The sequence below is a fragment of the Aulostomus chinensis genome, chromosome 3, assembly GCF_037954235.1.
Source record: "Aulostomus chinensis isolate RoL2024-O1b breed Wild chromosome 3, RoL_Achi_v1.0, whole genome shotgun sequence".
NCBI lineage: Eukaryota > Metazoa > Chordata > Actinopteri > Syngnathiformes > Aulostomidae > Aulostomus > Aulostomus chinensis.
In genome coordinates this window covers 20,568,515-20,581,591 of record NC_141322.1, presented here as the reverse complement: position 1 = coordinate 20,581,591, position 13,077 = coordinate 20,568,515, and the positions used below count along the sequence as shown (strand labels likewise).

General features: G+C 42.8%; 1 protein-coding gene across 3 annotated transcripts; it reads left to right on the top strand.

Annotated features, from left to right (window-relative positions):
- The first annotated feature begins 545 nt into the window (after positions 1–545).
- patz1 (POZ/BTB and AT hook containing zinc finger 1) lies at positions 546–12,027 on the top strand. Of its 3 annotated transcripts, XM_086199469.1 has the most exons (6): positions 579–1,939; positions 3,094–3,157; positions 3,249–3,420; positions 5,123–5,281; positions 7,778–7,990; positions 8,328–12,027. In XM_086199469.1, the coding sequence occupies exons 1-6, from the start codon at positions 708–710 to the stop codon at positions 8,804–8,806; spliced, it is 2,319 nt and encodes a 772-aa protein (XP_086055595.1). In that variant the 5' UTR covers positions 579–707; the 3' UTR covers positions 8,807–12,027. The 3 variants fall into 3 exon arrangements, with proteins under 3 accessions (XP_086055593.1, XP_086055594.1, XP_086055595.1); XM_086199467.1 differs by lacking the exon at positions 7,778–7,990 and having other exon boundaries at positions 546–1,939; XM_086199468.1 differs by lacking the exons at positions 5,123–5,281; positions 7,778–7,990 and having other exon boundaries at positions 547–1,939.
- Positions 12,028–13,077: the final 1,050 nt, after the last annotated feature.

Here is a 13,077-nt window from a genome sequence, read left to right as displayed (position 1 = left end):
TTTTTCTAGTGTGGACATTGAATACAGCACAATATACACATACGTTTGGGCTATTGGTATTTGCAGAAATGAGAGGGGACACATTGTCCTCCACTGAGGAAGCCTGTTACAATTCTGAGAGAAATGTCAGTGCCTTCCAGGACCTCAGCCGTTCAGCTGCCATTTAAATTCACGGGAAATGTCTCTTCACCTTAAGTGACTTGTACATTAACTATAAGTGTGTCATAAATGAACCTCCGGAAAGCGCCCATGGGGAGGAAAAGAGGCTTTTCAGGTTCGTGGTGGGTTGGTTGGGGGAGGGGTTTTACTACTAGCAGGCAGGAAGAGGAGACCTGCGCGCTAACATTCTGGCAAACAAGCAAGACAGACCCCAGAGGTGCTGGTCTCTACTCCCCAGACTAACCTTTGATGCGGTGAAGCAAGCATTCAAATATTACACATCCAATATTAAACCCTAAATACTGATTTTTAAAGAAAATAAGAGCGACCCCCACCCCCGAAGAAGCCAGGGTCAAAGTTCACAGGAAGCTGGGGGGCTGCCATTTTTCCCTGCTGCTACTGCTAACGTTAGATGCTAAAACGACGGGGAGGGGCGGTTGTTTTTGGGTTTTCTAGCTTGCTGGTGTCAACTGACCGATATTGTTACACATAAACCGACATTTCTCCGACCGTTGCCGCTAACCACCCTGTTATTTGATGAATTCGGCATGGAGAAAGTAGCGGAGCCGTCTTGGACTTCTTCGTACACCTACCAGGTGAGCAAGCACAGTGCGGAGATGCTACACAACCTCAACGTTCAGAGGAAAGATGGAGGCAGGTTCTGCGATGTGATCCTGCGCGTCGGCGAGGAGAGCTTCCCTGCCCACAAGGCAGTGTTAGCTGCGTGTAGCGAGTATTTTGAGTCGGTCTTCAGCCGTCAGTCGGAGGGCGATGCCAAGGAGCTAGAGATGCACACCATCAGCCCCAAAGTTTTCAAAGACATCCTGGACTTCGCCTATACCTCCAGGATTGTGGTGCGATTGGAGTGTTTCCCGGAGTTAATGACAGCTGCCAAGTTCTTGCTGATGCGGTCGGTCATTGAAATCTGTCAGGAGGTCATCAAGCAGTCCAATGTTCAGATACTCGTCCCGACCTCACGGGGAGGGAACGCCAGCCTTTTCCAGGCCACAGGGACCCCAGAGCTGGGCTTTTCGGTGGCTCAGCAGGACGTAATAAACGGAACGGCTATGCAGGTGAACGGCCAAAGCTTTGCTAACAATGGTCAGATGCATGTGGACGGGAGCGAAGCCGCCGCCGTGTTATTAGAGGACGGTGGCGAGGCACCGATGCCCATCCTGCAGCCTGTTGAAGGACTGTCCGCCTCCCCATCAGCTGAGATAACGGGGAACACGTTTCATCACGACACTGGTTCCCCCGGTTCAAAGAGGAGCAGGGGGCGACCAAAGAAAGCAGAGGAACCTATGCAGTTCAATCACTGCTCCCAGAAAGACAGTATTGTGTTGTTTCCTTGCGGGACTTGCGGGAAAGCTTTCACAGAAGCTTCCCGCTTGAAGAACCACGAGGCACAGCACGGAGCCTCCACTGGCGGAATAAACAACGTCTCTGACAGCCTGTCAGCACCTGGCGGCCTCGGTCTTATGTCATCGCCCGGACTGCTGGAGAACGGCGTTCAGTTACACGGGGGGCTGACGATGGATAACGGCCGTAAGCGGGAGAGGACCAGGCGGCACGTCGGCTGTGACATTTGCGGGAAAGTCTTCCGCGATGTTTACCACCTGAACCGACACAAGCTGTCGCATTCCGGGGAGAAGCCGTATGCGTGTCATGTGTGCGGGCTCCGGTTCAAACGCAAAGATAGGATGTCATACCATGTGCGTTCCCATGACGGCTCGGTCGGAAAGCCCTATGTTTGCCAAAGCTGCGGTAAAGGCTTTTCCAGGTGAGCTGATTTCTTTACTTTCATTGTGTAGGCGTGGATGCAGTTTGTTGTATAGGTGTCGAATCAAAGATACACCACATGTGCACCCCCCCCCCCCCGCCGCTGCAGCAGCTCATGTCACATACCAGTTTTTGAGTCACACAGTTTGTAGTTAATAAGAAATTACGTGGATTAAGGGGCTTTGTGGAATTTAAAGTTCTAAATTAATGCGGACAATGTGCAAACCAATCATGAGTCATCATGACATTCTCTGTATTTTCATTCATTTTACTAGGCGACTCCGTTTAGTCCGATCCGGCTCTGTTTGTTACTTGAAGTGGGAAATTTTTTAACAACATAATGTTTTAGCTTCGGCCGTGAGCTGCTAAACCTTTCTTGACATCCCTGTAATTTGGCTTCAACAATACCCTTTCCCCAGGCTCAGTGTTCGCAGGCCCCGTCGCAAAGTCTCGGTGGCCCCCTACTGCTCTGGAGGTCAAATTACACGACCTTTTAAGACATGAAAGGAATATTGGACGAGCGAAATACAATCAGTCGTTAGATTGATAATGATTTGAGTGACATGAAAATAGTGCATGTATTGTCAGAGCAACAGCCATTCTTTGTTTGAGTTTTGATAATGATGTTCTTGGAGATTCATGTAAGTGATCCCTTCTTATGCTTCACTCAATGGAAGGAAGCAAAACAAACCACATTTAACACTCTAGAATAGGAAGATGAATACTGTCTTTAATTATAGACTGATTAAAAACGATGGTAACCAAGATTATTTCAAGACAAATCAACTTTGCATGTAAAAGGGGATATATAGTTTGTGCAGTTGTGTCTTTGTAGGGTTGTACTACTAGCTAGTTTCCCAGTCATTTGGATTGCTGGTGTTGTATTTAAAAAAAAAAAAAATGACATCAGTTTATAATTGTAATGATTCATTTGCCGTGAGAGAATCAAGACTCTGTTTAAAAGTTACCACAGTAACTACATATTATCAATATTATGTATTCATCATTTTTACTAGTCTGCCTGCACTTGATCCTGCCTGCACTTGATCCTCTTTATTTTGAAAAGGCCTGGTTTACTGTAACACATGAGGAATTGTTACAGAAAGTGCATTTTATCAGTTGAATACAAATGTCCTATTCCTTCTGTCCCTTCAGACCAGACCACCTGAATGGACATATCAAACAAGTTCACACAACGGAGAGACCCCACAAGTGCCAGGTGACATTAAGAATCCCTCCATTAGACTTCAGATGTTGATCATTTATAAACCTTAACAATGTGAGACACTGATTGATTTCTTCTATTTCAGATTTGTAACGCCTCTTTTGCTACAAGAGATCGCCTCCGCTCACACCTCGCCTGTCACGAGGACAAAATCCCCTGTAAAGTTTGTGGCAAGTTCCTGCGAGCTGCTTACATGACGGACCACCTCAAGAAACACAGTGAAGGAACCCACAACTACTGTGGCATTTGTAACAAAGGTAATTCTTAATATACATCGGCAGGGCGTCTCTGAGATGACTCTCTCATGTCCTGACAGATATTCAGCTGGTGTGGAGGTCAGTCACGTTGGTCCACATGATACAGACATGCTGTGATCTGCTTTTGTGTATTTAACCGGCTTTTGGTCCAGATAAATATTGCTGTTGTTAAGTTTTCATTGGCCTATTGTGCAAGAATTACTGTTTTCTTTTAAAATCTCTTTATTTTTTGGAGGTTGAATTATGATCTTCCTGGTTCCAAACACTAAGATTTCTTTTTGGACTTTGTGCTGAATGGGGAACCCCCAAATATACAGTTGAATTCATTAATTGGCGTATTGGTTTTACTGTTTTACAAGCAATGCATTGAGGAAATGTCCCATCATATCTCAAATATGTTTGTAAGATGAGGAGAGTCTTCCTCAGACTCTGGGTTGTAAAGGAGTCAGAACCACCATTTGACTGACTTCACAATATTTATTTCCTGGACACACACACACACACACACACACACACACACACACACACACACACCTATAACATTTCATAAAGCCTTCTTCAGAGTGTGTGTTCTCCAATTTCTGTGTTTTGTGCTCCCAGATTTGTTGGTGCTACTCAAGTACAATTTTTTATCCCCAGTGACTTACAGTGACTTACATAACCACCTCTTAAGGTAAAAGTGTGTGGGTTTTTATTTTGTTTTGTTTTGCTTTTTGTTTTTTTTTAGTTTTCAGGGCTTGTGTGGTTTTTAGTTCAGATGAAGCGCTTCCAGTGAGTCAGTGTTGGTCTTCATCTGGCATATAAAGTTCTACGTGTTTTCCAGGATTCTTCTGGTTTTGGTGCTTCTGGTCCTGCATGAGACCCCTCTGTCTCTAGAGGAACTAGTTGAGATCATGGACGTTAGACTTCTTTTGGACATGTGAATTCCATAAAGTATTTGACTGAGTGACACACCACTTCAGATACACCTGCGTGCGGGCCAGTACGCTTCACTGGATCCTGCAGTGGCACTGAACTCTACACCACTGTCCTCCAACTGTTCAGCCCAATTCATTTACGTTACTACTTGTCATGGATTCAGCCTTTATTTATATTTCAGTTAAATGATTTAATTAACTAATTGGTTAAAGCTTGTTTGGTGAAGGGATGCACGATGTGACAGAGCGAGTATTGTAAACTTCGGTCATGTGCTCTTCCTTTGATTAAAGAAAACTGTCTTGCTCTTGTGCCTTTCGCGACAATCTCTTGTCTTTGGCTATGTGGCTGGCAGCAATGCACCTTGCATCAATGCCACTTATACACACTTTTGAAAGTCTATATATTCATATTATAAAATTCCCATTATCTGGAAAAAATGATCAGGACATATATATATTGTGCATCCCTACTTTGATCAATTCAAAGCAGCAATAATGATATTTCCCATAAAAATATCTGTCTCTTTCCTGCGTTAAAGGCGATGGCAAGCAGCAGTGTAGCAAAGATAAGAGTCCAAAGATGACTTATTGTAAGAAATCTTTTTAAGTGTACAACACACTGGTTGCTCGGGATGGTAATTAAGATTGTTGCCTCAAGCTAATTTGATGCTCATCACTTTGGTGAATCTCTGGCATTGCATAGCCTGTCTTTGTTTACAGGACGCCCCTGTCAAGGCCTCGAGTTTGCCAAAAAACTGCCTTGTTCTTTGTTCTTCTGGTCCCAGGTTTCTCCACTGCTTCCTACCTTAAGGTGCATATAAAGACACACCATGGCTCTCCACTGTCCCCCTCTGCCTCATTGCACACTTTCCCTGAGCCAAGGGAGGAACTACAGATGCACAACGGCGCCCCTTACCACATGGGACGCCAGTGCTCAGTGGAAGGCAAGCAGCCGCCCGCCCACCCCATCCCAAACTTCCATGTCTCTCTGGCTTTCATCTGCTCTGCTGCTTTTTATTAGAAACTTGCTGCTGCTGCTTTTCTGTGTTTAAAACACACACCAGCATCTGCTGTGCCAAACCTCTCACTATATTGGTTTACAATAATTATGATTAAAATCAATATCAAGTTTTTATTCTGCTGCATTTGGTTTTGCAGTGCTCTGGTTTTGTGTTGTTATAATCCAGTGCACCCCTTTCTTTCACATTAGAACACGCTTGCCCCTCCCTATAAGATAACAGCAGTATCAGTTATTTATCTTCATTTTTAAATTGCTGTCTCAGCTGAATTATATGTATAGTGCAAGGAAAAGAGCTCAGAGTATTCATTAAAATAAACGGGATTATAATTGGAGTTATAAAGGACCAGCTTGGATGTCTTGTGAGCTGACACCAGTTGTCTCCAGTTCAAATAAAGAACCTGACAGCTGACAGAAAACGGGTTCCGTTCCCAAAACTGTAATTTGAACCATTCTGCTCACTCTCCCTGAAAAGGAACTCATTCTGATACCCAAATTGATTCAAGCAGGAACCAAAAATACCACATCATCATGATCCTGCTGCCCCTTCTACACACTCTCTCTCCTCGCTAATAAAGTGGCGATAAGCGTGACATATGTGGGCTTAGGCCCAACCACCCATGAAGAAGAACCTGCACAAATCTGGTGGGAACATGAAGAATATGTGGCAGTTACTTCAGGTGCTACATGGGAATGGAACACTGACAACTCTCCCACTCAGTGGTTGTTTAGAATTTATGAATGACTTTTTATTAACTGGAGCAGGGATTGGCAGTGCTATATGACTTTGCTTTTTGCTGCTTCTTTTTTTTTTTTTTTTTAGTATGTGTATGTTTTCCAGCATGGCCCACAGCAGCATATCTGTCTCTGCTTGGCTGGTCCATCTGCAGTTGTTCAGTAATGCACAGCGTTGCATGATGGTCATACTGTGTACTCCATTTGCCCTGGCTTCATTGAAACAACCACAGAACAACCTGTAGCACAGACACTGTGAGACACGACACGGGAGCAAAGAATATCCCCACCACACCGTCTCAGATGGTAACAAAAGATGGCGCTAACTCTCAATATTAAAAAAAAAAAAAAAAAAAGTCTTCCACATTAGATTTACCATCAGGCCGAAGCAGGCTTTCACAACTCGTGATGGTGCTGTAAGTCCTGAAACAATCAACTTGTCAATTTATTCAGATGAATAGGTGGCGATGGGGGCCATTCCTTGATTGGCCCTGTTAAATTATGAAGTGCAGCCTTCTTGGAGCAGAGAATGTTGTCAGTATCAAAGGTTACTTTAGCGGTCAGCTGGTAAAGTGTTAGGCTCTGGAAAGCTAATTGCAACTAGCAGGTTAGCGTTTCCTGTCAGGTGAGATCAGGTTGTTTTACTCAAGTTCTAGTTTGTGCAGGTGTTTGGGAAGAGAACTACTAAGGCTTTCGGGGTAGAGCCACTTAGATTTTTTTTGTTGAACTATTTGAAAATAATTAGTTTGTTTTTGTGTGTGTGTGTGTATGTGTGTGTTCATGTTAGTTTACACGATTGATGAAAAAGGCAGTGCTGAAGTCCAAATGTGGTAGCTGCACACACAGGGGCTCTGGAGTGAGCGTATAGAGGAGTGTGTGAGACAGTGTCAGGCAGCGCTGCGGACAGCCATCTGGATTCAAATGTTTTTCACCACCATCTTAAAATGAGGAAAGTAATAGCGAAAGTACTAGTGAGCATCACACGTGTTTAACGAGGTCCGAGCGCGTCGGAGCGATGGAGCGTACGCTGCAAACGTAGAACCAGAACGCTCAAATGATGTCACAATGATCTCACACTAAAATGACACAAGAAAGTTGCAAGTATGGCCATGAGCAGACGTGTGAAGTGTCCTTTTGTTTTTAGTTTCATACCATTTGTGTGTGAACATTATGCACATTTGTTATACACACACACACACACACACACACACACCGAGCTTATATCTGGACGATGACAACAGGACACGCAGGTTATTGTGTCATTGCTGTTCCAGTGAGCTAGCATGCCTAATAATACCATGACCCTCCTGCCACTTGCATGTGTATGAAATGCAGTTAGCATCAGTGTTACTAATCACACCTGTGAATCATTCAAGTCCTAATAGTTAATGTGAGCTGTTTTTTTTAACACATAAAAATGAAGGGAAGTTTACCTTTTTAGATTTTGATATTAACGTGTAGCTTTAGATAATTATATAGAATGTTAACAAATCCTTTACTGCAGGAATTTTATATTTTGGAAGGGAATTATTTTTAGGACTGCAAACATGGATCTGTTCAGAGGGGTGTATCTGTGCAGCATGCGTTGTTTACAGACAAAGTGAAGGTAATTCTGTCTATATGGTGTCTGCTGGCCTGTTTTGTCTGTCCCCTCCCACTTCCTTTTCCCCGGCCGGGTGTCGTGTAGACCTGTGCGCCAGTCGCCAGCTGGTTCTCACCTCCTCTGAGGCAGAGGGTCGCTTTCATGGGCTCTCTGGACACCCGGGTCTCCCCCAGCCCGGCCCTCCAGCCTTGGGCCTGCAGCCCGAGCTGCTTATAGGGAAGCCAGGTGGGGCTCCGTATTTCTGGGAGTGTCGCTCTGGTGGGGTGCCTGGCTTCCCCGTCCTTGGGCCTGTTGCAGGTCAGTACAGTCCAGCAGGAGGGTGGGTGACAGCGCCATACTAGAATGGCCACTGATTGGATGAGCACACCAGAATGTTCAGTGGACTGCGGGCAAATGGACTGAGCTAGACAATTGAATGCTTGACAGTCATTTTTAATGACTGATGTATAAAATCTAATTTCACAAGCACTTGTTTGTTTTCTGACATTTATATTTGAAGTTTTAACAGGTTCCAGCTGCTACCTCTCTAAAGACTGTCTATAAGCCATTTGTTCTAATTCACACCTCTCTTTCCTCTTCCTTTCCCTCTCTTCCTCTCTCTCCCACATTTCCTTTTCATGCTATCTGACATCAGACGGACAGGAAAATGCTGGGAAATGTCCTCACCTGGAATCAGAAGAATCAGATCCTTCATTTGGGGAACTGTCCAACAGTGACGAGCTGAAATCTCCACACAAACCTGACAGACCAGATCTCGAGATGCCCTCTTTAGCCTGTAACGGAGCTTCTGCAGGGGTATTGGGGTCTCCACAGGGATCCAAAGCCAAGACAGATCCTGAGAAGAAGTTTAACTGCGGCATCTGTGGTCAGGCCTTCCGCACCAAGTCCTACCTCAACAAGCACCAGCACAGAGTACATAAAACCACCAGGGCCCAGGCAGGATCAGGGTCCGGTTTAAGTGAGCTGGCCCCCTCCCTCACCTCTCCCTTCTCCCCTCAACAAAACATGTCTCTGCTGGAGTCGTTTGGCTTTCAGATAGTCCAGTCAGCGTTTGCCTCGTCACTGGTGGATGCCGAGGCAGGTCAAAGCGGAGTCGACTTTGGAGGGAAGTGACATTTTACTCCAAATCTTCCGAAGCCTCGAATTGTTAGGACAAAGCCAGGTCACCCACACAAGTTGCTCTGCATCTGAGAATAACTTTGCCTCAAGACTACTTTTGTGTTTGTAACATTGCTTAATGTGTTGTCCAATATTTTTGTCGGACTGCCATATGATTCCTACTTTTTCTACTTTTTTCAGAGTATGAAAAGTGCATATACGGTGTTTTTGATTTTTCTTTCTAAAGAAATGACATGAAGGTTATTTTTCCTTTATATAAAGTCAACGTGTTTGATAGGCTTTCAGTTGTTTTTGGCTTCTGTGTTATTGAGCTTTCGTAGCTGCACATGTGCTTTTTGACTTGAGACGATTCAATCGCGGCCTCTTTAAAAGAAGTAATTGTCTATTCGCCCTTTTCAAATGGGTGTCGGCCATTATTTTAATGCTTCATCTTCCTCGCTGCCCTGTCGTCCGACCGCGACCTCGGAGCAACGAGACCCTATTTATGATGTTCTCTCTTTCTTTATCGAGGAGGATTTTGTTTTTCTTCATTTCTATAATTATGGATTGGCCTCAATGTTTGAACCAGTTAAATGCGAGCAGCCACACTCTTCCATGGCCCACGGTATGTTTCATGACATCTTCATTATAAGCAGTTTTCAAACTGGCGTCAAACACGACAGAGCGAGTCGGCACTGACACACGACAGAGACCTTTAGTGGGTCAGGTCTTGACAGGATCGCCAAGCTAAGCACTTTTCTTTTTTCTTTTTTTCTTTTTTTAAACACGAATAAAAAAAGAAACTGTGGCAGCATCATCGTATAGCTCACTTAGCACCGTGGACGCTGGCAAAACAATAAATTTAGAGTAAAACGAATAAGTAAGCTACCTCATAGAAGAAACCAACACCGCAGTGCTTTCATGATGAATCTTGTCCTGATTTGAAGTCACTGGAAATTCAGATTTAAAAAATTTAATTTCATAAGGCGTAACAACCCTCTGATTTCCTTCATGTAAAAGCAAAAAAAAAAAAAAAAAAAAAATCGGGGTCTTTCTTGCAGCGCCTCAGGTAGAGTGACCGTTTTTGCTTGAACGCAGCCTCACACGGGCGCCAGCGGACCGAGCCAGTCGGTTTTATGGGATGTGGTCTAAATGAAGCAAATCTATTGGCAGCTTGTTTGGATGTGAAGAGCTCTTTACTCTTTTATGATCAAAGAGAAGTCAGCCGGCTTTCGTCCTCTACTGTGTTCGGAGACATATTTAATTTCGGGGGTAAATGTTCAACATCGTGACAATTATAATGTTAAGCTCGTCTTGAAACATGCCCTGAGCCCGTTAGCAACGACCCCGACTGTGACGGTGTTTATGTTTGGCCACGTTTGTCTTCATTAAACAGGGACCAAGGTCAGGTGGTGTTGATTTTTTTTTTTTCCAGTATATATTTTAAGAGATGTAGATTATATTTTATTAATTTATTTATGCCCTTAGTTTCATGTACAGTTGGGTTTTTTTTAATCGTCAAACAAAAATGGATTTGTTTCTCTCTAAATTATATTAAAAGGAGATGTGTGTTTCTTTACGGGTGTGATGTGCAGCAGCTAGTGGTAATAAGAAGGATTCAGTCTGACCCAGCATTTGACAGTCGAGCACTGAAGCTGACCCCCCTCAGATGAGCTGGAGTAGATGTTTGCACTAATGTTGGCTCAGTGAAGGGACACTTTCTCCATCTGTGTGTCGTGTGTGTTTGTATTTGATCTGAAACCAAGACATTCCTCTGATGAGAAGCATCTTAAATTGAGAACCAGTGCATCTTTGTTATTTTAAAATCTCTTGTCTGGCATCCACTATGTTGTAAAAGCTTCCTATGACGCGTTATTGTTTGTACATCTTGATGAACATGACATTATATTCTTGATCGGTGATGCCCACAGTCATATCTAATTCCTCTTGGTCTTGTATATATATATATATATCCAAACACGAGCAAAGACATCCCAGTCAGGAAGGAAAAAAAGCTCAAACGCTGCTGACTTTAGTGAGTCGAGATTTTCTCTCTGTTAAAACCGTACATTTGCAAACAAGTCGCACACCTGTTTGATGAATTCTTTTGTCTAGAGTCAGCATCGCGATTCAGTCGTACAGGGTGTGTGTGTGTGTGTGTGTGTGTATATGTGTGTATGTATGTGCGCGCGCATGCTAAACAGGCAGTCGACGTGTTTACTGCATCCTGTTTTGTTATGATTTGTGAGTAATTGTTCAAATTCAGTGCATTCCTACATTATTTATGGTTATGTGATTGTAACAAGTGTATAGACCATTCATATACACAATCTATAAATATATATGAATATATATATATATATATATATATATATAAATATGAACCAACCAATATGATCGTTTGTCACTGGTGGTCCTGTACATAAACAGATTGTTTTCTTGTCTATGATGTCGAGGGATACTAAGTTATGAGCATTTGGATTGGAAGTGTAAACACGTACGCCAGCTGAGCTGAGGACTGAATGTCGATCACTGGTTGGTGGCAGTGGAGTCGCTGTTCACCGTACTGTCACTCTGCTCTGGCAACGTTCCCACTGCCAGCTGCATGACTTTTTGTTTTCTGTCCTTTTTTGATCCACTCTGCACTAGTACTGTCTGCTAGAGGTCATACCTGTTCTGTTGTAATTATTTCAAGACAAGTGAAAGATGCTGTAAGTGTTCCTTTATTTTATTTTTAAATTTTTTTTTTTTTCCTCACTGGGATGTGTATTTTTGGTCACTGATTGTTGGTACTCCAAAAAACAAAACAAAACACAAAAAAAACACAAAAAAAATACCCCGCTTTCATGCATTATTTACGCTTAAATGTTTTTTGCTTTCTGCTTTTGGTCTGTTGCAAAGTGCCTTCCAAATACTGATTGTGCACAGCAGTGGATTAAAAAAGGTCCTCTTTTCTAAAGGCTGAGAATTGTACAGAGTGACTCGCATTGACACTTTTGTATAAAAAAAAAAAAAGAATCACGCAGAAAATGTACAATAGGTCAACTTGGTATTTTATCATCATACTCAAAATAATTGCTTTTAAAACATGTGAGCTACATGTTTTGTTATAATGTCTTTGGACATATTTCAATATAAACAAACTTTTCTATAGATATTTGTTTTTGTACTCTGTTACTGAGTCTCATCTCCCGTTGGTTCAGAGGTGAGGATCCAATAAATTGCAATGAAAAAGCTCCTAACTTTTGTTTTGTGATTAATCAGTCGGGCTTAGACCGACGCTTTCGCCTGTTATTTTGCCTCCTCTTGACTTTAAAGACTTGACAGGACATTACATCAAATGTAGTCAGGGGAAGATCAGGCCTCATTCATGAAATATTCTTACAAAATAGTCCTGACAAGCTCCAGGATCGCTTCAGCCACTGGAAGAAATGCTTCCACGCAGGAACTGGAACTCTTTGTTCCTCACACCTGTCGTGTTCCTCTCGTAACACCCGAGTCTTTGCAAGCCTGAGTGATGAACAGAACGCGCACCATCGATGCGCATGGAGGCTTCTCCTCCCCTGGGTAAGACTAAAGTGTATAAGAACACATAAATAAGGCCGGGTTTGTTCATTTTGGGGGTTTTCTGTGACGGTGTAACAGTGGAGTATGTAGAAATTAGTCGACGTGAAGGGAGGAGCACACCAAGTTTTGGATGTCAGTCAGATAATGTGGACATTTAGAAAGTATCATGTTATCTAATGAAAGCCCCGTTCCCCCAGCAAATTTTGTGATGGATGAATGGAAGAAAAAAAAAAGTATAAATGTGTATGCAAAGAGTATTTCATTTTGTGACCATTACAAAAAGCCCAACAACTCAATGTTCCAGTGGATTTAGCAATGCATGGTCAGACAGAAAACACTCAGCCAACGCACAGAAAATAATCACAGATTAATAAATATACATGTAGTTTATACATTATTTGCCTGCTCATGCTCTTCCTGCCCCCTGGGTTCTTTATAGACATTTTAGAATTGTTTTATTAAATCAATGTTGGATAGGTATGTTCTGGTTCTACCGTACAAGAAGTTACACTATAAAAACATTTGGTGGCCTGAACTTGGAAACACTGCAGATCAAGTTGAGTTTCCTTTCTTTACTGGTTTATTTTAGATCACCTTTCAATGTTGTGATGCCAACAATGCAACTAGTTCCCTTTTAATCTTTTTTTTTTTTTTGAAAATAAATTTCAAAAAAAAACTTTAGTTGGAAAGACTTTACTCTGCGGAGGAAGGATTTGACC